This window comes from Chlamydotis macqueenii, chromosome 18 (assembly GCF_036417535.1).
Source record: "Chlamydotis macqueenii isolate bChlMac1 chromosome 18, bChlMac1.mat, whole genome shotgun sequence".
Classification (NCBI taxonomy): domain Eukaryota; kingdom Metazoa; phylum Chordata; class Aves; order Otidiformes; family Otididae; genus Chlamydotis; species Chlamydotis macqueenii.
Window position 1 is genome coordinate 3234899 of NC_141573.1, and position 25501 is coordinate 3260399.

The following is a 25501-nucleotide window of genomic DNA, read 5'->3' on the forward strand; positions in this document are numbered from 1 at the left end:
GTCTTTCTCGGGAAAGGATCGCTCCGGCCCCACGCACACGCACGCACGATGCTCTGCCTTTGCCCACGGCTCCAAACCAAAAAAAAACCAAAACAACCAACCAAAAAAACCCCACCTATAAACCAAAGAAAAACCCACCTACAACTCAACCAAAAACCACCACACAACAAGTCACGCGCTTCACAGCGATCTGAAAACATTCCTCATCGTAGTCACACGTCGCTGGAACAGAAGTGGTCTAACGCTGAAGCAGAACAGCTAAACAAAAGCAGCTAGCGCTGTGGAAAACACACGGGGTTAACCTGGCTTTCGGGACCGGGATGGCCTCTCCTACAGCTCTCCCAGGCTGGGGTTCTGCTCTGCCGCTCCTCGACCAAGCGAGGCACCGGGCACCGCACGGTGCCCTCGCCCCAGCAAAGCCAGAACCTCGCACCACAGAAAGCCATGGACAGAACAAGTTGCTGTTGTTACACTGCACCTAACGTATTTAACGCTTAAGACCTTTATTTCAAACTGGAGCAGCATAGATTAAAATGCACCGGTCTCTAGATGAATGGTAGGACAGTATTTTTATTTCGGCTTTTATTATTATTATTTCTTTAGAAAAGTTTTGTCTTCACTCGGGTGAAATACTGGGCACAACATAACGCCTTCCCTCCTTCCTCTTAAAAAAAAAAAACCATAGCCAACCTCCTAAATTTTAGATAGTGGGAACAATATAAAAAAATAAAATAATCCTTCCTCCCATCACCCCCCCTTCCCAGCTCCTCTCTTCTCCATTGTTAAAGCAGCATATCCAAAAACTGGACTTAAGGGAAAACAGACTGGTCAATAAATATCAATAAGGATTACTGTTCAGGTAAGCTATACACAGTTTCTCTTAGTCCATAGATTTCAGATCCCCAGGAAATCATATATTATGTATGGAAGTCTCTCAAACACAGTCTGCATCTCCAATAGCCAACAGTGGTCATGTTTTTAATAAATAGTTCAGGGTTTTTATCATCTCAGTACCCAACTCATGAATAATAAATGCCTTTTTTTTTTTTTTTCCTCTAAGGCTAATTCAGCAAAGTCTTCCCAGACTTCACTTTTTTTCTTCATTGGTTCAAAACTTTCCTTCAGAGTTTTTTTGTGGTTTTTTTTTTTTTTCTCTTGTCATCACTACTGTTGTGTGTCCAAAGACTTTTCTAGCTTAACTTTTCTCAAGAAGCACAGGTGCCATCAATCGATTCTTTCTACTTTCCCAAGAATCCTTCCTTCGTACATCGGCAGGATGGTTTCGTCTTCCCAGATCTCTTCAAACACCGCACCGCAGTCAAACTCGTCACTTGCTTTTTTGAAGTAGTATCTGTGGTAAGGAGAATTAGAACACGGTTAAAAATCACAAGGTAGAGCAAAGGATGCTTTGGCAGTTCTTTTAACCACAACATTTCCAATCTCTCCCTCCTGGGATGCTCCTCCAGCTCCCGGCGTGGCCAGGAAAACCTCAGGTCCAGCAACATGAAAGCATCCCTGGGGCGCAGGGGTGGCGATGGGACGGAGGGAGCAAGGCCGTGCACGCTCCTCATGGTGACAGCAGCTCCTCCAGTGAGTACGTTACCCGTGTTGGCAGTGAGTATCCCTCCCGTAAAGAAAATTAGAAAGTGCGGTGCTTTCTGGTCAAATATCTTATTTAGAAAATAAATAAATATCATCTCAAAGCAAAGCATTCTTAAGGCTCCCCTCTCTCCCCACCTTCTTTCTTTCATGTGTTTTCTTGTTTCAAAGCTGAAGCCCAACATTAAAATTAGCAACTGTTATTAAAAGGAGAGGCTCTTCAGGCACACGGATGGATGAAAAGAAAACCATCCCAGCTTCCTGCAACGCAAGAGCTGAAACTCTGCGGTACTCCTACTGAGAGAGAGAAAAAAAACCAACCGGGAGCTTCACACCCGGAACCACCAACTGCCGAATTCACGGCTCCGTTTTCAGGGACAGAATCTCCCGCAGTTGCTTCCCGGCGGTCAGAGGCGCGGAGCAGCCCTGGTGCAGCCCGCGGGCCGTGACACGGGAGGTCAAGCAGCAGTGTCCCGCATTCCTGCTCTTTCGCTCCGCGTTGTTAGATCATGAAGCCAAGGCTCCCAGAGACAAAAAGCACCCCCACCCCTCCTGTGTCAAACAGTAAGGACCCCTCTATTATCCTGAATTAGACCGTTCAGCTTCTTGATTAAAGGTTCCTTTTATCCCGTTTGGGGCTTTCTTCCTTCTAAGGCTGCTTAATTGCATATGCACAAATGAAGGGCTTCCATTCAGAGGGGTAGCATTTAGGGAGCCCGTCCGTCTGCCGCGCACACCTCCTCGGCCATGCCTGGCCCTTGGAAAAGCGCTTGGCCAGCTGAGCGACAAGGATGGGAAAAAAATCTTCATCAGATGGATTACAAGGAAAAAAAAAATCTGAAAAAAAAAAAAAACAAAACCAACCCTCCCCTGTAGTTGTCAGACAACTGGGGCTGGCAGACATTTGTTGGGAGAAAGGGGTTTGCAATTGTTATTTTTTTTTTAGGATGGGAAAGGAGACTAAATTAAGCTCACTTTTACTATCAAAACTGAAAGAGCCACAGCAGGGTCTTAGAATTTGATTTTTTTTTTTCTTTTTTTTAGTGACCGTTCTCTTACACATTTTTAAAACACTCGGTAAGAGCCTGCAAAGCTATTTATTTTTAGGGTACATCAAAAATTATTTTGCTGGGGGGGGGGGCTAAAAGCTGGCTTTTCTCCCCTCTTCATCTGGTCCAAGAGATGAAACCAGCTCCCTTTAGTGGAGGCAGGGTTAGGATTTATTTTTGTAAAGTCATTCCAAGCCGAATTGACACATGTTGCGTCTTTAATGGCTCAGCAAGGAAAAACATCTTATTTAAGTCCTTCAGAGCCTGCACTCATTGAACCAACGGCCCAGCTCCCACCAACTTCCATGCTGCAGGTCAAGGCCACAATTCCCCAGGCCAGCAGCCTTGAAACAAAACAAAAAAAAACCGAGGAAAGTTTGAATGAATTACAAAGAACTTTCTCTTCCCTTTCCCCTTCTCCGCCCCTCTCCAGATAACAGTCGCTCTTCCCAATAACTTCCTCCACAAGCCCAAGCGCTGGCTGTGTTTACAAAATTTTTATTTGAGAAAACACGCTATGACCTTTTACATAATTACAACCTTATTTCACAGAGAAAAAGGGGAAAAAAATAAAAATAAAAAGAGGAGGCAAAGCAAAAATAAATAAATAAATCCTCCCCCACAACATCTTCAAACAAGTCACTCTGCTCTTATTTGCTCAGAAATGGGCTTTCCATTGAAACATATTTTATGTGGCAAGCTTTGCTCTTTTTTTTCTTTTTCTTTTTTTTTTTTTTTTTCTTTTTTTGGGACATCTGGCACCAATCGAGGCGAGCAGGCCTGGCGTTACAGCTCTGTTTTGAACCGCTGCCATCTTCAGATTACCCGACACCACCCAGTTTTTTTGTGCGTGTATGTTTGTTTTTTGTTAACGCCATCAGTATTAAATCACTGCTTAATTCCATTTTTTTCTTCTTTTTTTTTTTTTTTCTGAGCGGGGAGAGGAAAGCAAAGCGGCGATTTCCCGGCGGCTGCCCCACGGCGGGGCCGGCCGCGCAGCTCTGGCATCGCGGGAGCCCGAGGTACCCGCCTCGCAAACTGATCCAATCAATAAAGAATTTGGAGAGCGGAGCATTTCTGCATGTCTTTGTGCATTAAATGAAAGGCAACGGCTTCAAAGACATGCTTATTAAATGTGCCTTAAAAAGAAATCAATGCCAGATGTGACCAAAGCAGCCTAGTTAGTGCCTCCCCGTAACACACACGCTACTCCGGGCACTGCGGACCTCTTCCCTGAAGGTCACCCGCAGTTTCGCTCAAAGTCCAGCCAAAAGTCAAAGCTTAGATCAAAATGATTCCCTGGAGGTACACACATTTGTGTAATTAGTTTCACCTTGTGTCTGTGCAAGATAAAATACTGGGCACGTACCCAAGTTGCTTTTATAAATTTCTGTATTGTCTTTACCCAGGTGTAAAGGGGTGAGATCTAAGCAAACCGTTGTTTCATCCTTGTCAGTCACTTAAAAACATTTTCTAAAGTAATTACAGTCTGACAAGGCACAAATAATTGCACCTGGAGGGACTTTCGGGCCAGGGAGGTTTTTAAGAGCCTACTCCTGCACTTGGTCATCACACAGAAAATGTCACACAAAACAAATAAACAAATAGAAAAAGATTATTTTTAGGGAGAGAGGAGGACTACACAGCCACTGGAGCAGCGGCAGAGCAGTGGTGAGGCCAGGGAAACTGGTCTGTAACTGGGGCAGGAGGCCACATCAGCCGGAGGAGGCGTGCGGCAGGCCGGGAGAGGCTGTAGGGGTTGGAAAATGGCGCAAGGGCTCAAGAAGCCCAGGGACCTCGCCCAGAGGTTGTCCAGGTTGGGTGTACTTGCAGGTTGCTGCCATCTGATGGCAGCTGGGCGGGCTGCAAAGGTGGTTTTGGCGGAAGGATTGGCAGTATTTCAGCCCCAGCCCCACTATGTACAGCCGTAGATAGATATCCCCCAGCCTGGGAGCACCCTTGGGTGACCCACCTCTGACCTACACAGGTGGACTTCCCAAAGCTAACGCCACACCAGTGATGGAGCACCAGCTGGAAAGTCCTCATACCAAACCCAAACAGACCTTTTGGAGGTTAAATCAGAAGCTGCCAGTTACAGGGCTCTCTGAAGAAGCACCAAATTCAGTGCAAACTCAAAGCTTTAAGCTGGAGCTTCCCTCTCCTGCTCACCCTGCAGAAGAAGGGCCAAGAGATGAGTCCAGTAGCGCCCAGATCCACTGGGAAAGTACAGCAAAAATAGCCAACGTGAAGCTACTGCCATAGGAACTAGAAGAGCAGGGGAAGCAGCAAACTGGTTAAACTGGGAGCTGGGCCCTGGAAACCAGACAGGCAGGGTTTGTTGGTGTTTCTGATGAGGAACTGGGCATCACTGGGTATTGCTGGTGGAGCTTTCCCTGCAGGGCAGAGGTTTTTTCCAAACAAAGGGAAAAGCGACCTCGCTGCGTTTCAGCTACACGTTCACTCAGATGCAACGTCCCAGCCTCTCACTGACCGCATTCACGGCACACCATTGCAAAAAAAGGAAAAAAAAAATCTAAAAATGAAAAAATTTAAATGAGTAGGCAAAGAGAAGCAGGAGGCCAGCACCAGGATGAATGCTGACCCCAGTTTGCAAAGCAAGCCCCACCACTCCATGCCTTCACCACAAGGCCACCCCAGCTTTTCCTGGGATTCAAGCTTTTTGGGCAAGGGCTGGAGCACGAAGCCTGCCAGCCTGCATCCTCGTGCGACTGGGGAGGAGGCTGGGGAGGGCGGTGGAGCCGAGGTGGCCCTGCAGCCAAGCTGCAGCTCAGGGCCCCTCTCTCCATCTCCAAGTTGCTCTTGGTCTGAGTGGGACGAGAATAAGAAGACCTACAGCCCCTGACAAGCACAGTAATTCTGTCACTGCAGGCAGACCTGCAAAATATCTGCTGCTTCTTTTGACCTATTAGAACACACTAAAAACCAGACAAATCACAGATTCTTACCTGTAATTTCCCTTTTTGCTCAGCTGCTCTTTAAAGTGCCCAAGTGTCAGGCTCTGGGCCTTTAACATCCTCCTGTAGGGAATTTCTTCTCCGCAAAAAAAATAGGTGACAACCAACTCGCTCGACTGAGAGGTGTGAACAACTGGCAGTTTCTTTGGCTCTTTGTGACTGAAAAACAGAAAACACACACAAACCCCTCTGTTTTTCCATTTGAGAACAAGCTGTTTCCCCGCGCTCAATCCAGCAGTGTTCCTGCCACACGTCACACCGGTCAGAAACACCCTGGGTGTGACCCAAGAAGTCAGATATTCCCGTACTCGCCGTGAGTTTGTCCTGCTGCACTGGCACGGCCCTTCACCGGGCTCCCACCACAGCTCCTGCTTGCCGCGACGGTGGGAATCGCAGCATCGCAAAGCGCCCAGCCGCGGGCAGCAGAGTCCTCAACCCATTTTATGGATGGGAGAACTGAGGGATGGAGGTCAGATGCCTGCTGGAAGCATCAGAGCAGGTCCACCATGGGCTAACCTCCACCTAGAAGCCCCAGTACTGTACCCCTCTGATTTTAAAAGGCTCGTTCCATCTGCCTTCATACAAAGCATCAACCAAGCTTCTTTCTCCTGCACAAAACCACCTGCAACCACCAACAGCTAACAAAGCAAAACCACCACCAGATTTTTCACCTGAAGGACACAGGTAATCTTATTTTTGGGGATAAAATTAAGTGGATGTTGCCATTTGAACCAAGGAAGCCTTCTTAAGGAATAATTAAAACAATATTACCCAGAAAAACGGCAACTCCGCCGTGAATGCCATGCAGCCAAATCTACAACTGCTTCTGAAGCAATGTACACTCGGCATGTCAAAAGGTCACAAAGTGTTAGTCCGCAGTAATTTAGTCTTCCTAATTTGTTCTAAGTCTTTGTAGAGTGGCTTCAGAAAAAAAGCTGCTAGCAAAGACAGCTGGTGGACTTAAGGTCAACCAATTAAAAATGAAAGGCTCTAGTCAGGTGGCTCAGTCTGGACTTCAAACATTACTCATTGCTTAAGATGAAGAGGGTAAGAAAGAAAACTTTAATTATTTAGGCCATTTTAGACCTCTCTGTAGCAGATTTCTTGTTAAAAGAACCATCCTGTAATTAGACTAATCCAATCTTTGTCCACTTTACAGGAATGCAAGTTAAAAAGAGCCAAAGACAAGATTTGAAAATGTTTTGTTCTTTCTTTAAGAAGAAGAACGTTTGAAAGACGAAATTTCAGATACAAGAACTTCCTCTCTTTTCAAAGCGCAATCCATTTAATGAAAACATAATTATTTTATATATATATATTTCCCAATCCTTTTCCGTGCTAGCAATACTCACTCTTCTGTCGTCAGGCTTGCATTGCAGAAAGGGGAGTTTCCCCCCGGAACGGCAGCGGAGTGGTTTCGATCCCTCTGCTGATTTGAGGTTGAACATCTGAAGTGGAGAGGGGGAGGGCAAGTGGGGAAGCAGGAGAGAGGGGGAAAGGAAAAAAAAAAAAAAAAAAAAAGACTTCTAAAAAAAATTGTTGAAATACAATCTTCTTAATTGAAGTCTCCTGTGGGTCGTTAAGTTTGCTCTTTGTATCAACTCTCACATGTTGTAAACAATCAAAGGAAGAATTAAAAATGCTGTGGGCTAATTTATCCTTCCATAGCCACATGAACGATAACCAGCCCAGCTCTCCACCCGGTATGTAGCTGGAGTCCGTCCCAGAGGAAAAACGGGCAAATTACAGCCATCAAAAGAGTGGAAGTAATAGTCTAGGATTCAAACTATTTGTGCCGGGGTAGGGTGGGGTTGGAACATGGAGGCTCATCCTTGGGGCTCGGCCAAGCTGTGCCGTCACGCGTCCCCACGGTCCGGCCCCACGGCCGACCCTCTACCTCGACGGGGAGGACACCATCCACATTCACCCACCGCCTTGCCTGCCACCAGCCCGAGCGTTGGCCGAAGACGAGCCCAACCAACACCCAACAAACCCCTCCTACCCTTGCTGCTCCCCAGACCCCACCGTGGGACCAGGACCACCCCTCCCGTAGCCCTTACCGTTGCTTTTGCGGCTTGGAGACCTCGGCGAGCCGGCGGCACGCTTCCTCCAGCTGCGCCAGGGTGTTGGGTGGGGTGAGCGGGGGCATGGCGGGGTCCTGGACGAAGGGGTGGGCGGGCTGGGCCCCGCGCGGGTGGCTGCCGGTCCCCCACGGGTGATGGCGGCCAGGGGGCCCCTTGGCGAAGTCGGAGCTGTAGGCCTTCTTTGTGCTTTGTGTGCTTGGGGAGGGGAAAGAAGTCGGGTTAGAAAAGCTGGAAAATATGACTTTAATAGCAGCTCCTATTCTGCTCGCTCCCTCTCAAAAGTCTGTCATAACATGAAAGGAGGTTTATTGCCAAAAACATGACATTTTTGTGGTTTTTCTGGTTCTGCGGAACAGCTTTTATATTAAACCGGAGGAGCAAAGAGTCTCATTTGTTTTTAGCGATTGTAAAAATAGACAGCCCATGTAATATATAAATATTTACCGGCAGTGATATTGCTGCAGACAGCTGCGTATTTACCTATGGGGCTTGTGCTTATTTTGCCTCTCGCTCTCCAGCATCCACTGCCAGACGTTCTGCGCCCGGTCCGCCTCGCCCCCCGGTAGCTGCACCCCGCCGGGGCCGGGCAGCCCCCCGTCCCCGGCCGGCACGGTGACGCTCTCCGCTCCTCTGCCCGGCCTCTTCGGCAGCGTCCCGGCCCTGCTGATGGCGAGAAGGGGACAGGAGCCCACCGTGAGCCCCCTGCGCTGCCCCCACCAGCCCCTTCGCAGGGGGATGAGATGGGGCGATGGGTTGGGGTGGGTGCGATGGAGAGATGCTGGTGACTTACCCGAAGGGCTCCAGCGGAGGGAGAGGGGGGTCCGTGTTTTTCGGGTGGCCCTTGCACTTGGGATAGCAGTAGTAGTCGCTGCCCGCCGGGCAGCAGCACTGCACCCGCTGCGCCGCCTCTGCTTCGATCTGCTCCTTCGTCTTGGGCACGGTGTGGTGGTGGATGTAGTGGTGGTGGACGTGCTTGGTGGTCTGCTTGGTGATGAAGCCCTTACCCAGCAAGGCGCACGCCGCTGGCAAGGCCGCGCCGGGCTGCAGCTTGCCCATCGGCGGGCGGTCGGGGGAGCGGGCACGGGGGCTGTGCCGGCCCACGCCAGGCGACTGGCAGCCAGGGGTCTTCAGCACGCGGGAGAGATGCTCGTCCAGGATGGCCTGGGGGTCCTCCTCGTAGCTGCCAGAGGGCAGAAGCGAGAGCGGGTGCTGCAGGTGCTGGGGGTTCGCCATCTCCCGACTGCTCTGCAGGCTGGCGGGGAGCTCCGTGCCCTCCTTCTCCTCGTCCTGCCGGCCAAGCAACGGCAAGGAATAAATGCAAGAGGTTGGGGAGGCAACGAGGTGCGTGCCAGGATGTCCCCCCCACGGGCTCCCAAACTGCAGCGCGATGGAAACACATTCCTCCCCCCATGGGCAGGATACGGCCCCTTCTCAGCCCTCCCCAGGCCCTGCGGTGAGCCCTGCCCGGCCCCAGGGGGGTTAATCCTCCTACCTCCTTGATCTGCTGCAGCCTCTCCTCCAGACTGTCCATGGTTTCCTGCTCCTGCTTCAGCTTCTCCAGCCGGGAAATGAGCTCTGCGGCGAAGGCAGCCGGCTCCACCGGGGTCATCTCCTTGGGAAGCCGGTGGGTCCTCTACAAGGAGCGGGGACAGAAGGCACAAGGCATGTTTAGCGGGCGGCACGGGGCGCGGGCGCTTAGCCGGAGCGGCATCGCCGGCCCCGCTACGCTTGTTGTGTCTCCATGTTTGGATGAAAAGACGACCGCAACTAGGCATGGTCTGCTCTGGATTTTTATGAGCTAGTGCTGTGGCCTCATGGAGTGACATCCTCCCCACCAGCGTTTGCCTTCGGCAGGAGCAGTTGGTCGCACTCTGAGGAACCCCGCTTGTTCTCTCTGTAGTACAACCAGCCCATCAGTAGCTACTCTGAAGTAGAAAATCTTCAAAGACTGTTGTCAAACATCAAAAAAAAAAAAAAAAAAAAAAAACCCCTCTGAGGTGGGAGGGAGAGACTTTAACTCAAGGAATAAAGTGAGTATAAACAGAAAGGAGTTGGAAATTAAAAAAAATAAGATGGGGGAGAAAAAGGGAAAGGAGAAAAAAAAAAAGGGAAAGAAAAAAAAAAAAAAAGAAGTCAAACGGTTGCAGATCAGAGAAGTGCTGGTAATTTATTTCCTGGCTACACACTGGGCACCTTTGAGGTAGTGTTGTCTCAACAGTGTCCTAGATCTCTTCCCCCCCCTCCATCTCTTTGTACAGAAAATGAAGAAAGCTGCTGCAGGCTAGCGGTGCTACACTGCTGAGCTTGGCTGCCTCAAGCAGATCTATCAAGGGAAAAAGGGAACATCTCCAAATCAAGTGCAGAATATAAAAAGGCAAAATGCGAATTTCTGCCAAAAGAAGCAAACATGGCAGGAAAAGGGGAGGAAAAAAAAAAAAGAGAGGAAAAAGAAACCACCCACCCGACTCTGCACTCCCTCCTGCTGTCCCCACGCACCCCACTCCTCGCCCCCGCTCTCCCTCTCTCTCCCTCTTTTTTTTTTTTTTCCCCCCTGAAAGCAGAAAGCTGAACTGCCAACTCTTTCACATACTGCCCACCAGATGAGGTGGGGCCTCTCTCCGGCAACCACTTAGCTCCAGAAATGATGTGAGGGTAGAAAAAGGCCACTCTGCTGGAAATTGTCACTCTTACACAAGCTGGCTCTATTCAGTCCCTGATCAAAGCACTGCCTTACAGAGAAAGTCGATTTGCACGCCCTGGGACAAAATAATCTAATTTACAAGCTCAGGCTATAGAACTTTCTTTATGGAGAAAGGGGGGAAAAAAAAGAAAAAAAAACAAAAAAAAAAACAAAAAGAAAAAAACACATAAACCACCCCCCGCCCCCCCCACCAGAAATATCATCTGTGATTTCTTGCTGCTTAAGACAGCAGAAAGAGGAATTTTAGCACATTAATCTCGGGACGAGATAAGTTTATACTTGTCTGTAAACAGTTTATTCGCCGCAGGAATCGGGAGCCTGCGAGTCAACCCCATCAGCAGGACAGCCAGTTAATTTTTGAGAGCACGGCAACGCCGCGAATGGCATCCCCTCGAAGCAAGGCAGGTATCTGCCGCGAACGTCTCTCTCTCGGGAGGCCCTGCTTCCCGCCAGCTTGCAGACGGCCTGCCTTCGACGGCTGCCGGCCACGCGCGTGAGGCCCAGCCCTGGCCTGCTCGGCACCGGCGGAGGCGTCAGGGCGGTGGCCACAGTCAAGGCTCTCACTAGACCCAACCCAGGCACCGCTGCTTGGGTTCAGACCAGCAGGACAAATTCAGAGCCGCTGAAATGTCCTAATTAGCGCCAGGTTTTCCGGGAAGGACCAAAAACGTGACCGTACACAAGTAGGTCTTCACAAGGATGCTGAGCGCACATGGTTCCTGCCCAGCACCAAGCAGCATCTCTTCTCAGGCATCACGTAGGGATGGAAGCGCTCTCCTCCCCTGCTCCCTTCCCTCCACCTGTCCCTATTCCCAGTCCCAACACTTCCCACGGCCAACCCACACCCTGCAGCTCCCACCTCAACTTACCGGAAAATGAGGTAGAGAAACTTGACCGTTGGCCTTGACGCTCCGATGCATTTCCCGCTGGAGCTGCTTCTTGCTCCCAATTCTGTACGGGGGGATCCCATCTCTGCAGATGGAAGAGAGGTCACCGTCAGCCGGGGGTCTCCCCATGCTCTAACCGAGACACTTCTCCATCACCTCTGAAACCACCCAGGTGGGCCACAGGCCCACAACTCCAGGTGCTGAGCCCTCTGGACGTCACCTGAAGCCTCCAGCACCTGGTGGCTTGACAAGGGACGGTGTCACCATCTATATGGATGTGCAGTAATTAAGCAAAAGCTGAAAAGCAAGCTGAAGGCAACTCTGCACCAGAAGGCTCCCAAAGATCCCATCAGCTTCACTTCTGAGGCATCTTAGAGAAAGGCCCTTCCAATGCCAGGTTTCTGCTTCTGCCCGTTATTTCTGTGGCTTTTCTGCCACTGAATTACGCTCTCTGAGACCACAACTTTCCTCGAGCTCTGAAGCACCCCACGGGGCATTGGCACAGTGGAAACAAGAAGGAAGAGGTTGAAGACAGATGGCCACCAAAAGGCTGCTCCTCATCTCCAGCCCTACGTAAGATCCGGGCCGTTTCTCCTGCCCTGAGGCCGGCCGGCACAGGCAGGCCCCCGCAAGGCACGAGCAAAGCTGGGCCGTACCCTCCGGGCACGACGCAGCTCCCCTCGGCCACGTCAGATCATGGCTGGGAAGCCACGAGAAGAGGCCCAGGCGGGGAGCGCTGGTGGGAACAGCCCCCTGCACACCCTGCTCGAGCCAACGCAGGGTGTTTTCATCCAGTCACACAAGAAATTACCTCAGGTAGGATTAAAGCGCCTTCCACAGAGAGCAGGGACAGCAGGAAGAGCACGCCTGGAGATCCCGAATGTCTCATTCCACCCCTTCCCTCAGACTGGCTGAATGGCCTTGATCTCCAGCCCCGTCCCTTTCATCCGCCTGCCCCCACACCTGACTCATCTCCTGAGTGGAGAAAACAGCTCCTGCCCAACGAGGAGCGGCGGCGGCCAAGGAGGCAGCGGTGGCCCTGTGCTGCTGCCAGAGGAGCCAACCTGGCATGGCATCCCCATGTGCCACTTCCCACGGCCGTGACGGCAGTGGGCACACACTGAGAAGTTCTGGACACGCAGCCGGAGACAAGGCACAAGGGAACACCTCCCCGGAGACACCAGGACCCTTCTCGAGGTGGATGACTCGACGCCATCGCTCCATGCTCAAGGTCTGAAGCATGCTACCACAGGCCTTTGTGAAGAACTTGGCCAAAGTGTCCAGTTGCCATTAAGTTGTTGCCATTAAGTTGTTCTAATGAGCAAGATTAACCTACAAAGCCTGGAGTGAAAAACCGGAACAATTTCATCTTAATAAACTTGGAAAAAATCTTTGTAATAAAAGCGAGTGCGCTGGGAGCGCAGAGAAAGTCCTCAATGGCACAAGACGAACACCAGCCTCCTCTAGACACGGGCCATGAACACACCTTACGTTACAAGTGAAAGGAGCTAATTGTCCTAATGTCCTCGTTACACAACACAGGGCTCTGGAACACTTTCTGGGGAAGCAGCCCAGCACACAACGGCCATCACAGCCAGCCATGGCCACCGACTGCAGCCACTGGTGGTCACCAAGAACCATGTCAGGTCTTGGGGCACACGACATGCCTTAACTTTGGGAGAGGATGGGGGAAAAACAATTCTAAGGTGAAAACCAAACCATCTGTACCTTCAGAGAAGCATTTGTTCACTGAAGCTCAGTGAGATAAGGGTCTGTTAGGGAAGACCTTCAACACAGGGAATAACGAGTAAAACAGGTACTTTAAAGGTACGCAAAAACGCCAGCGCGACCACGTTACACGCAGACGGGACTCATGCCGTTAACATATTCAATTAAAGAGGAGGTGTCCTCTCTAAACAGCAGCCCAAGAGGCCCAACAGCGAAGAGCAGGGAAGCAGCCGAAGGCCTGTGCGTTCAACACGAGGCACCCAAGGACACGACCAAGGAACAACGGGGAGCCCCACCGCCCCTCTGCTGTCCCCAGGTCTGCAAGCGTGAGACCCTGTCCCCAACCCCTCTGCTGCGGCCACCGAGCCGAGCACCTCTCCTCGCAGGGTGTCCCCGAGCTCCCAGCTCCGGAGGGACCACCTCCGCCCAAAGGGACAGGCCTGGGACAGGCTACGGAGCAGGAGCGGGGACTCGCGCCGTTCCCGGGCAGGGCGGCTCAAAAAGGAGGAGGAAAAGCAACACCAACCCAAAAAACACGGCTCTTGGCTTTATTTAAGCTTTGCCCTTGTTCCAGTCGGTCCGAAAGCTGCTCCCTCCCCAAAACTCCTCTGCTTGCCCTGGAGAGCCCCACATCCAACCTCCTGCTCCTACAGCCCAGCCTTGTCAGAAGAGTTTTACAACTTGTAACGACGTGCAGAATTAAAAAGAGAGGGGTTTTTTTTTTAAAAAGAGGTATTTCACGGGGATAAGAAGGTTGTGGAGCAGCTGGGGAAAGTCAGCCTGGGGAACGGGGAGGGACTTTGCAGCCGCTTTGAGGAGTGTCTAAACCCAGGCCTTCCCTCTAAAACAGGGGAAAACGGACACGGCCGGGGTGGAAGGGGGGACCAACGGGTGATCCCCCACCGCAGGAGGGACGGACGGACGGAGCCGGAGCCAGGCTCAGTCCAGCAAGAGATATGGGGGGCAGGGGGAACCCCGACACGGAAACAGAGCCCCCGACCAGGAGAAAGGGCCTCTGAAATGAAAAGGCTGAGCTTGGCCAGCGGTTTCGGGGCAGGACAAGGGTTAACCCCAGCTCCCCAGGTGCCACCTCTCCCCCTGCTCCAGCAGCAAACCCTCGCACTCTCTTTCTTGGCTTCTAAAAGCTTCGGGCTGAAGAGCTCCAGAGTTTAGGCACTAAACAGTGGAGTTTAATTACAAACATCTCAGCTAACCAGGCTGGGGCTAAGCCAATCTGTTTCTGGGGGAAACACTGGTTTGAAGTCTTCCACCCAGTCAGCTGCCATTTAAGCTGAGCCAATTATCTTAGCCTTTTGACTCAGATGTGCCTGACCTAACCTGAATGTAGTTTTACTGCTGCTTTGAAATATCAGACTCATGCGCATATGCATTCACTCCCATCTTCATTTGGCAACGGCTCTGAAACAAGCCTCTGATCTCGCCAACATCAAAAGCCTGGTTTGTAAGATAAGGTAATATTTGAAGTTTGCTCAGCAGCATTCCCCTGTGTCCAAAGTAAATCCATAAATAAGATATAAGCAAATAAAAAAAAAAAATTTCCCCTTTCTCCCCCCCGCCCCCCAATCAAGAAATGGAAATATAAATGTGCATGATGCTTTGTGGCTATTACAAAATATATACGCACAGACTGATCCCTGGCATCTGTGATTAAAAAAAAAAAGCAGACTGGGCATTATTTGGAAACCTCTCCTAATTCCAGCACAGTCCAGATTTAGATTTATTTAAAAAAAAAAACCAACAAAAAACCTCACTTTACTGCTATGTCTGACAGACTTTTCCAGAACAAGTTTTTCCCCTTCAGTTGATACCAATACGAGCCAAAAGATCTCATTTGCATTCGCACTGACGAAACAGAGTAAACCTGGGTTCTGTGTTACAGGGGGTCAAACCTCGCAGGCGCGTTTGCGCCCCAAACGCCCTCACGGCATCTCCAGCAACAGCCAGGTGCCAGGAGAGGCGCGGACCCCACGTGTTTTACCGCGATCTTGGCAGCGGCCCTCCGCCTCTGCAAAAGGAAGCTTTACATCAGCCTTAACTCTAAGCCCAGCCTCCCAAACTGCCAATTTTACCTCTCCCACTTCCAAAAACACCCGACGTCCCAGCGCGCCCGCCTGCTCCCGGCCCTGCGGACGGAGCGTGGCTCCGGGGATGCCCGGGTGGGGACCGGTTCTGCAGCAGGAAATATTCCCCCAACCTCCGCCACCCCGCTCCCCTCGCAGCCCTCCCCGCCGCCCCCCAACCTGGAGCTGCGGGCAGTTTAATCAGCCAAGCTTCCCCAGACTCTCCCAGCCCGCGCGGGCCATTGTTACGGGCAGGAAAAAACAGGCAAGGCTCCTTTCACGCGCGGCTTTATGGGGAGCTCCTATTCACTTGTTCGAGCCAATTTCAAAGCGGGCTGCTGCCCTCTCATCCCCGCTAAGCTCCCCTGGACTAACAATGGGCTGAAAGCGATTCAGTTAAGCCTTTCATCCACCATGCACTTTATTTCTCACTCAGTGCTCTCATCTGTAGAAGGCCTACAATTGGCATCGCTGTGCAGAGAGGGTATAATCCTAGCCCTGTGAATCCCAAGTGACCCTACACTGGTCCAGAAATGACTAACCCGATGAATGCTCTGTTGACACATGATCACATACAACCAGAGCCAGTAAGAAGAAATAAAGAAGTCACCCTATGATTCAGCTCTTTTATTTAATGCCAATATTGTTCAATAAGGGAATCTGGTGGGACAACAAACTATTTTTTTCCGTAATATCAGTTCAAAACACACATGTGCATTAAAAAAAAAAAAACAAAAAACCAGCTTTTGTTTCCGCATCAAGGATTTTTGGTAAATCCTGTTTTTCGTTGCGCATCGTCACGCACGTTGACTTTAAAACCCCAGCACGCAAACCCCTCCGAGGAGCAGACAGGAACCACTGGACGCGTCTGCCAGACGCAGGAGGAGTTTCCCCTGGGAGATGAAGACCAGGATGGCAGCACTCTGTTTACTGGCGGGCTTTCCCAGAGCACTTGTACTTAAGTGAAGATCATGAAACACAAACGGCAACATCTGCCTTCTGCCCAGCTGAAGAAAATGGTCCTTAAGAGCACTAAGTGAGCCTCACTGTCTCCTCTACAGACACAAACGCACCACCTCTCTCCTGCTGGGGAAAGCAACCCAAGGACGAACGGTCAAACCACTTGCTTCCAGTTGCATGCTCCTCAGCAGAGCCAGGAGGAAAAGACAGATCCTGCAATCCCTGGGCTCAGCCACAGCACCAGCCCTCATCCCTCCGCTCCCGAGACACCCAGACCTGCTCCACGCAGCTCCGCTCACAGGGCTCTTTGAAGACTGCCCCAGTCACACCAGATGAGCAGCTATTTGCCCCTTCGGGTCACCGGCCCTATTAATGTACATTCTGACATTAATGATAAACCTTAATTACAGAAAGTACTTCCTACAGGAAGTAATCTCCTCCTCTTTGATGACTGATAACTAGTTAAGGAAGCCTGGCCTTAAGACAAAGGCGCAGGGAGATACGCTCCTCGGGTTAGTCAGGCAGCACCATTAGCATGGGGGAAACACGTTTGCTCAGCTGCAGTTGCAGAATGGCAATAGCAGGACAAATTATTTCACTCCATCCAACACCTCCGGCCACGGCATGAAGAGCAAGGCCACCGTGCCCTGCTACAGCTCTCGGCTTGGGCGCGCACCTTGGTTTCAGCAGCCCCTGGTCAATGGCAAGCAGAATCAGGGCGACGAGCCCCGGACCCACGGCTAACGTAAGCCCCCACGGTGCGTCGGCACGGCCGATTCCCGGACGGCGCAGCCCGAAAGGACCCGTCCGACACAAGATACTTACACGCTGCTGTCCGTCATTGACATGGAGTCGTCCGTCAGGGCATCACTAGATATTTCGCTATCGTTCGCGCTCGTGGCTGGGGCAAAAACATAGCCAGAATTCACGTGGTACGGGTTAACGGGATCGTTCCTCTTGAAGGACCTAGGGACAAACGAAACAGAAATCTAGTTACCAGCCAGTCTTGGGCTAGAGGAAAGCACACAAGTTTCACGGCAGCATTCTCCTTATGGGAACCATGCGCACGGACTCCTGAACCTCTTTGGAAGCAACTAACATCCACTGCAACCAGGCCACGCTCTGCCTAAACACACCCAAAGCCCAGCTTTGAAGATGTTGCTTTTAGCATGGGAAGCGCGCGCTTTAGAAAATCCCCGGAAGCATCTCTACATACTCTGATACCTTCAAAAACTTGGTCCTTAAAGCTTGACGCTGCACTGCTGAGGTCAGCAGGAGTTCTGCTGTGGGCATCATCAGGCAAAAAGTTCATAGCTCAAGTCCCACTGAACGTCCTTGAGGCACTGGCTAATAAATGCTTGAGTCTGCTCTGGAGACAGGAGTTAGGGCCTCTCTGGGAATACAAGCTACGGTATCTGCGTTGCCTGAAACAAGATCTGCCTGAAACTACTGGAGCAGGACCACCATGCGTCAGAGGAAGCATGGAGAGAGCAGAAATCAGCTGACTCAGGCTTGGCCTCCCAAAGATGGGTGACATCTTCTTGGCCTTACCAAAGCATGCAATAAAAAGGCCTGGTTTTTAGGAGAACCCAGTACTTGTTCAACTTGGGGGTGCGTGCGTAGAGGAGGATGGGGGACGTGAGGGCAGGAACGGCAGGATGCATTAACAGGGACGCGAGTTACTGATACCAACACCTTTGGCTTCACTTGGAGAAGCAAACCCAAAGCCCAGCCTGAATGTTTGAGTTGAGTACTCAAGAGCGGACGCATGAAAAATTCATGGGCAGTGACATGAGCTGTGACGGAGCGTGGCGAGGTCACCGCACGTCGCCCGGCCCGCTACCTCCCATCACTCCAACTTCCCAGCCAGGGGATCAATATACATCTCTTCGCAGGCGATAAGGGGATTACGCAGGGAGGTTTGAAAGCCGCATGTTAAGGTGCACATTTTGTTCCTCTTCCAGGGAAAGACGGGGTTGTTAAGCTTCTGCCTTTGTATATCAAAGGAAAAGGCCTTGTCATCTGATAAGGACTGCTGATTTTAATAATTAGGGCCACTTACCCAGGACTTGGGGGCCTAAGGAATGTGCCAGCAGGCTGGGCAGGTTTTTTTTTTAATGGGCTTTCCACCTCCCTGCCCCCACGGGGGTCGGAGGGGACCAGCTGGGTTTAAGTGAGCAGCAACGTCCTCCCACAGCCCCCCTCTCCATCCCTCACAACCAACCAGGCCCCCGCCGCCGCGCATTCCTGCTCCGCCGCACCGAAAACAGGAGCCTCCACAAAGGCTTAAGTTTTTTTTTTTTAAAAAAAAGGGGTGGGGGGGGGAAGAAAAAATAAAAAAAGGAGGGGAAGCATGGCGGGGAAGATGGGCCTCTCTGGAATGAGAGGCGCGGGGCTGGCTGCAGGCAGGTATTCCGCCCAGCCGGGGCTGCATTCCTTTCCGAAGGAGGCCAAGGCACTTCTGATGGGGAGATCAAGATGTTAAAAAATATATATCTGGGAAGAAGGAAAAAATAAAAACAAAACAAAAAAAACACACAAAAAAAAGAGAGATAGTAAGGAATGACACAGGGAAGAAGTTAAATCTTCAAAGATAAATTAATCCCACATGGGGGTGAAAGCTAAGTTCTCCTCCTACTACTACCAAAAAGTTCCTCTAGAAACCGTGTCGTCTCCTACTCTAACTCAGGGGGATGTGCAGTCCCAGTGGCCACCCCTAGGTCCTTGGCTGGCTTCTGGGCAGACTGCGTAAGGGATGCAGCTCTTGAAACAATTTGATTTGGAACCATCTCAGGTCTTGAGAGCACATCTGAGGACCAGCAGGCTCAGGGGTGCAGGATGCTCCCCGAGGCTCAGGGATGCAGGATGCTCCCCGGCACAGGAGGACCACCACCTCGCTGGGAGGTGGCCCTGTCATCCCTGGTTGCACCCAGAAGGGCTGTTTTGCCACGTTCTTCTGGCAGATGGGACTGCCGGAGAGGCTGGGGTGGGGGCGGCGGCAGCGGGTCTGGATGAATAGGGCACGGGCAGAGGAGGTGTGTCCAGACACAGCCCTTGGAAAGATATCATTAGAGAAAGTGGCCAGAACTAACTCATCATCCCATCCGAACTGGGCTGCAGGACCAACTCACCTACCAGCACCTCACAGACAAAAAACAAAAGCCCTAAAGTTTCCATAGTTTTACAGTCAGCCCCCACACCCCACCTCCAACACACCGCCCCACAGAAATCCCCACATCCCTCCAGAAAACCGACGGGGGCTGCGTTGCTATGCTTAATTTTATTTTTTGTTGTTGTTGTTGTTTTAATTTGACCACCTTACTCCAGTAATTGCACCCAGATGCACCAAGTTGCCTGCGAGGGTTTTAAATTCCAGCGGAGAGCGGTGGTCTCCTGCCGCAGATGCTGCGCACGCAAACACCCCCCCCAGCTCCAAACTCAACACGCGAAGTGTTCTCAGCTGTCAGGTAGCAGTTGCTCTGGAGCTTCAAGGAGAACGTCTGATGTTGCTCAGCCTATTCTTATCCCGATGCGCCGACACACGGCGTGGAACTCTCCACACGCTATGTCAGGCAACGGTCACATCAAAGGTACCACAACGCCACGACAATTTCAGGGGCTCTTGGTTGTACCTCCTGTTACAAGGGTGCGATTTCAGAGTGGGTTTTTTTTGTTGTTGTTGTCAAACTCAGCTGCTTGGAAATAAAAGCACTCTGGCACTTCAAACCAGAGATTTAGACAGAGAGAGAAGAAAATCTACAAGGAGCATTTCGAGGCAAAACTGAATCTCATTAAGTATTTTCTTGGGACAAACATCACTGGGCAATCGTGGGTTTAAAGGGAAAAAAGGAAAAAAGAAAACGCATGCACAGACCTGAAAAAAAAAAAAAAAATAGAAGTATATTTTAACAAAACTTAATCCCAGCTTCCATGCTCTAATTGCAGCACACCGCTTCGAGCATAACTTTACAATGGCATCATTTACTTTGATAATTGGAGCCAAACTTGGTTCCAATAACTTCACACACGAGGAGCTCCACCGGCGGGTCCTCTCAAAGGCCGGGAAGCGCCGGGAGCCGGCAGAAGGCCATGTGCAAGGCCCAGCCTTCTCCAAGCGAGGCCAGTCCCACTGGTGTGGGAGCTTAATGGGAGGCAGATGAGTCCACCTTGGAGCGAACAAAACCGCGCTGCGCGGCGGCACTGCAAAGGAAGAGGCGCTCGCTGTGTACACAATCTCCTGCGTGATAAATTTAGAAGCGCGTATAAATAATAGCTGGAATTCCTGGAGCATGGGGCCAGGTCCAGCGCGGGGAGGCCGGTTTTAACCGCACCGCAAGCTACAGGGGAGGGGAGTCGCTTTGAAGGACAAGAGGGAGGTTCTGCGTTTAAAATATTCCCTGTATGAGGGCTCCAAATATACAAGCAGCAGTTTGCACGCACACGCCTGCTCCGCAGCCCGGCGCAAACACTGTGTTTTCACTTGACTTCTCCTGTTCCTGTCCATCACCGGCGCCGGGGCCAAACAAAGTCTTTCAACTTGTACGGTTTCTGCGGTCTCCCGTTTGCCGTGGTTTTGGCCGTGACTCCGTGCCCTGGGATTTCCTGACGGTCTCCCGTCCAACTACCGGGCCGGGCCGAGATCGCTCCGCTCTCGCCATCAGGTGTGCTCAGCCCTTCGCTGGTGTAACCACACCGAAACCCACCAAGCCTGCACGGCGCTTCAAAACCCTAACGCACCGAGCTGAAACTCTTTAATTCCATCGCACACATGAGGAGGGAGGTGTGGTTTGGCCACTCACCAGGAAAGACTTTGTGCAAGCTTCAGCTCCAATCCCAAACGCAACCCTAAACGCTGAGTGACGAGCGATAACCCATCCATATGCTCATCAGCTTCCAGCACATGCACGCACAAGCGGCTTCGCAAACAGATAGCTCGGGGAGGAACCCAGAAGCATCTCAGCTTGACCTTCCTCTCTTTGCATCGAGATCTCCTGGCCCCATGGAGAGCAAAAGCTCCTGGAAATCCAACAGAAGGTGATCAAAGCAAAATGTGCTACCTAACATCCTAGGAGGGTAGATCTGACATGTGAGGAGCAAGCTGTATTAATCTCCAGACAAAAAAGAAAAAGAAAAAAAAAAACCCCAAACCCAGCACTAATCAGGCAAGCAGCCACCGTTCTGCGAGAGCTCTCCTGGACAAGGCACATGTGGGTTTTCAGCAGGGCCTGCAGCTCTGGTAGAACATGACAGCCAAGCCCTTCCAGCACTGAATACCAACAAAGGCTGAGAGATAAAAGCATCAAACATCCCCCTCCTGGAAAGCAGGCGAAGGGCAGCAGTTCAAACCAGGTTCTGGAGAACAGCAGATGCTCAGACACTAACATCCAGGCACGAGATGAGGATCCCAAAACCCAAGTCCTCCACAGACCAGATGCCAGTCAGCGCCCCCCGCCCAGGCAGCCCCCAGCAGGAGAGGTCCAGGGGCTGGGCCAAAGCACGTCCCTCCTGCCTGCACCCACACCCCTCCATCACCCCTCGGCCCCCAGGAGAGGGAGAGGGCCAGAGAGGCCTCTGGCTCGCAGCACCCTCGTGGGCGAGGGGACCCTCCCAGCCCCCGGCAGCTCAGCCCCGGGACGCCCGGCACAGCTGGAAGCTCTCCACGGAGCCGGAGCGGAGGGCGCGCTGAGGCAAAGCCTCTCCAGGAGAAGCCTGATGCCCTTTGATGTCCATGAATCACGGACACGCTCTCAGAATTCCTGTAAACGAGATGTCAAACACTCACCGTCCCAAACCCCAACCTCCGGGGCCAGCAGAGGAGAGCGCACATCTGCCAGCAAAGCCCTCTCCTCGCAGCCCTGATTCAACAATCCACATTTATGGCAAGGGTGGGGAGAGGAAAGAATACATTTTCAGAGGATTATACAACTCATCATTCGCTCATCAGAGTCTCTCTTTCCCATCCCCCCCCTTCGCTTCGAGACAGCTCTGACTTTCTTCACCCTCACGCCGCTGTGCCATCAACGTTCCCAACAAAAGAGAAGGGTTCGGCGACGCAGATGCACCCCAAGACACCGGCACCAGAAGACCCCGCCGCCACCCAACGCTCCCCGCGCCCTCGTGAGCCGCCGTCGGACACCACCGCGTTTCAGCGAGTTTAACGTTGAGCACACGGCCAAGAGGAGGCCACCACGGATCTACCACTCCTCTCCACCTGGAACACCTCTGTCACCTTAAGTACTCAATTTTACGCATCCTCCTGCACGCCTCGGCTCAAAGCCACCCTACACAGCTCTGACACGACACCGACACCCAACGCCACGGGAGAGGCTGGAGGTCGCACGCCCCCACGGTCAAAATAAACGCAGATTTCGTGCAAGCTGCAGAGTTTGATGTAATAAGCGCGCACGTTTCCTCCTCCACCGACCGCACAACTGCTTCCCACACAACCAGTGCAGCTAAACGCTGGTGGATGGGGGAGCTGGGGAGCTCATAGGTTACATTATTCATGCATCTGTAGGATCCACTCTACTGCTGCTCCTAATAGGTCTGAAAGCTGAACCAATAATTAACGTATGTCCGGAGGACACAGCTGCTACCAAGTTTTTGATCTATCAGAGAACTGAAGGAGCCAATAGGGCTTAAGAGCCCAGTACCTTGTTTTCCTCTGCACAGAGGGGACAAAAAAAAGCCCCAAATCCAGCCAGCACCCCCCAGATTTCAGCGTTTGGAAGCGCAGCCTCCCCTCGCCTCCCTGCCAGCTCCCCAGCACGCCACCCCAAAAAGCACCTGCAGAGTCCTCAAAGTTCAAACAAAGCACGCTTGCCAGGGGTGCCCTTACCTGTACCCGTTCTCCATCGTTTCCGTAGCTCTGACGTTCGCTGTAACCCTCAGCGTCTTGCTGGATAGTCCAACTACCGAAGGCAAGATTTTGTTCTTGAAGTCCACACAGCTCCATTCCTCCTCCTCGTTCAAGGTCGGGAGATAGCCACAGACAACTTTTAAGCTCCCCAGTCCATTGCTGTTCATGTAAGCAGGATTCTCTCCTCCACTCCTTACGTATTCGAGGTATATATCAGAAGTTAAAAACATCTGGTAAGCATTTTCCTCCATCACAGTCTGGATCTCAGTCTGTGCCTGATCAAACATGATGGAATCTATCTGCTGCTTCTTGATGCTATCCCTTATGTAGGTCTTGGTAGCAGGCTTGAGCTGCTTGGAGACGATGCTGTTGTTCTCGATGTACCTTTTGTAAATAGCTTTGGCTACTCTCAAAGTTTTGGTATCCTTAAGGTCCATCTGCCTGAAGCCATTGCAGGCAAACCAGAAGTCTAAGGTATCCACACATTTTTCCCTTTCCAGGAAGGTCCGAAAAAGATAGGCACCATCTTGATCTCCCAACAAGGAATGCAAGGATTTGGTCCATCTGGCCAACGGGGAGTCTGGAGACGCGCTGCCTTCCGGCTCCCCGAGTCCGTTCTCATTCCTCCGCGGGGCAGGAGGCACCGGCATGGCCTTGAAGCTTTGGCTTTTGGGGAAAAACGAGCTGGCGAGATGCGGGCATGGTGCTTCTCCTTCCTCTCCCGGGACAGGGGGTCGGGGAGCGTCTTCCCTGAAACTGCTGCTGGGGTCCGGGAGGTGGGCGAGGACCACGGCGCTGCTCATGGCTCCGGAGCCCGATGGGGAGAGGGGGCTCCCAGTTCCTCCAGGAGCTGCCTGCGCCTCTGCCTTCCTCTGCCTGGAGTCAGCAGGGGATCCTCCGAGCCTCCTCTCTGCGAAGGGGAAAAAAAAAAAAAAAAAAAAAAAAGGAGGGGGGGGGGAGAAAAAAGGAGTATTGATCTAATCAAAACCAGATCCTCCCAACATCAAAGACAAAAAGTAAACAGGCTTTTCAACTCTTCACATAAAAAAAAAAAAAAAAAAAAAAAAGAAGAAGAAAGGGAGAGAGGGGCAGGGCAGGGGAGCGCGGCTCTATCGCCAGCCCGATCGCGACTCCCGGATCCGCTCCGCCGAACTCCCGCAGCACTTTCAGGGGGGCAGGGGGGGCGGCGCGGCCCCCCCGGCAGCTCAGGGCGGCCCGGCCCCGCCATCTGGTTTCCATTTTGCACCCCCAGACTCCTCTCCGCCCCCCCCCCCCCCGCGTCCGCCCCCCCTCCAGCGCGCACATTGCGCGTCCCAACGCCGCCCCCCCCCCCCCGGCCCCGGTGGGGCGCACCCGCTGAGGACCAGGGCTTTTTTGGGGCGCGGAATCCAGATGCTGGAGCAGGGATCCCCCCCTCAAAAAAATAAAAATTACCGGGGGGGGGTAAGGCGCGGTGGCCGTACCTGGGTGCAGCGGGGCATTCCGAGCCGGGGGGGGCGGCCCCGGACCCCCCCCGGGGCTGGGAGCCATCGAACCCGGGAAGAGGAAAAATAAATGGAAAAGGGGGATGTGAGGTGGGGGGGGGCACCCGGGCGGCGCCGACCCCTGCGGGCCGGGCTTCCCGGCGTGCAAAATAATACTAATAAATAATATTAATAATAATAATAATAATAAAAACCTGCTCCAGAAATGGCGACGGGCTGGGAGGAGAGAGGTCGGAGCTGGGGGGGGGAGGAAGAGGGGGAGAAAAAAGTCCGGAGCGACTTGGATCCTCCGAGCCCTGTGCAACAGCCGAGCCCGGCCGCGCCCGCGGAGGCACCGCGCCCGCGCACACCCCAGAAAAAAAAAAAAAAAAAAAAAATTAAAAAAAATTCAAAATTTTAAAAATCCGTAGGTTTTTTAAAAAAAATGAGCCGCCCGGAGCGCGGCCTGCTGCCCCCGAAGTTGCCACTCACCGCGGAGCCCGAGCTCGCTGCGCGGCCCCGCCGCTCTCCGCCGCCGGCCCCGCTCCCCCCGCTGTCCTTCCTCCTCCTCCTCCTCCTCCTCCTCTCCTCCCCGGCGGTGCAACCGCATCGGAGAGCATCGGGAAGGGAGGGGGCGAGGGGGGGAGCTGCGAGGGAAGGAGCCCACTGCGATCCGCGCCTCCCTCCTCTCCCTCCCCTGGTTATTTATTTTATTTATTTTAAATACAAAAGCGCTGGCCCCTCCCCCGCCTCCTCCCTCCCCCCGCCCCTCCCCGCCCCCCCCCCCCCGGGCTCTCCCCGCCAGCGCTGCGCGCATCAAAGCGGAGGCCGGCGGAGCGGTCCTGCAAGGGCGGTAGCGCGGTTCCGCGCCTCCCGCCGCGCTCGCACATTTAAAAAAAAAAAGAAAAAAAAAAAAAAAAAGAAGGAAAAAACAGGCCCCAAAATATTTTCAAAAAATTAAAAAAAAAAAAAAAGAAGCAGCGGGGGAGCACTCCCTGCCCCGCCCGGTGTTCCCGCCCCCGGGCATCCCCAGTGCGAGGGGTGCGAGGGGGGAAGCTTCTGCCCGGGGAGGGGGGGACAGGGGGGGTGTGTCACCATTCCCGAGTAAAATAAAA

The 25501-nt window shown here is 52.3% G+C and overlaps 1 protein-coding gene across 2 annotated transcripts; it reads right to left on the reverse strand.

Moving 5' to 3' along the window:
* Positions 1 to 79: 79 nt before the first annotated feature.
* AXIN2 (axin 2) lies at positions 80 to 25016 on the reverse strand. 2 transcript variants are annotated; one of them, XM_086762411.1, is made up of 11 exons: positions 24879 to 25016; positions 22903 to 23833; positions 16890 to 17030; positions 11278 to 11380; positions 9200 to 9340; positions 8498 to 8994; positions 8188 to 8367; positions 7684 to 7902; positions 6976 to 7071; positions 5615 to 5782; positions 80 to 1351 (listed from the first exon to the last, which is right to left on the reverse strand). In XM_086762411.1, the coding sequence occupies exons 1-11, from the start codon at positions 24994 to 24996 to the stop codon at positions 1225 to 1227; spliced, it is 2721 nt and encodes a 906-aa protein (XP_086618537.1). In that variant the 5' UTR covers positions 24997 to 25016; the 3' UTR covers positions 80 to 1224. The 2 variants fall into 2 exon arrangements, with proteins under 2 accessions (XP_086618537.1, XP_086618536.1); XM_086762410.1 differs by having other exon boundaries at positions 8188 to 8370.
* Positions 25017 to 25501: the final 485 nt, after the last annotated feature.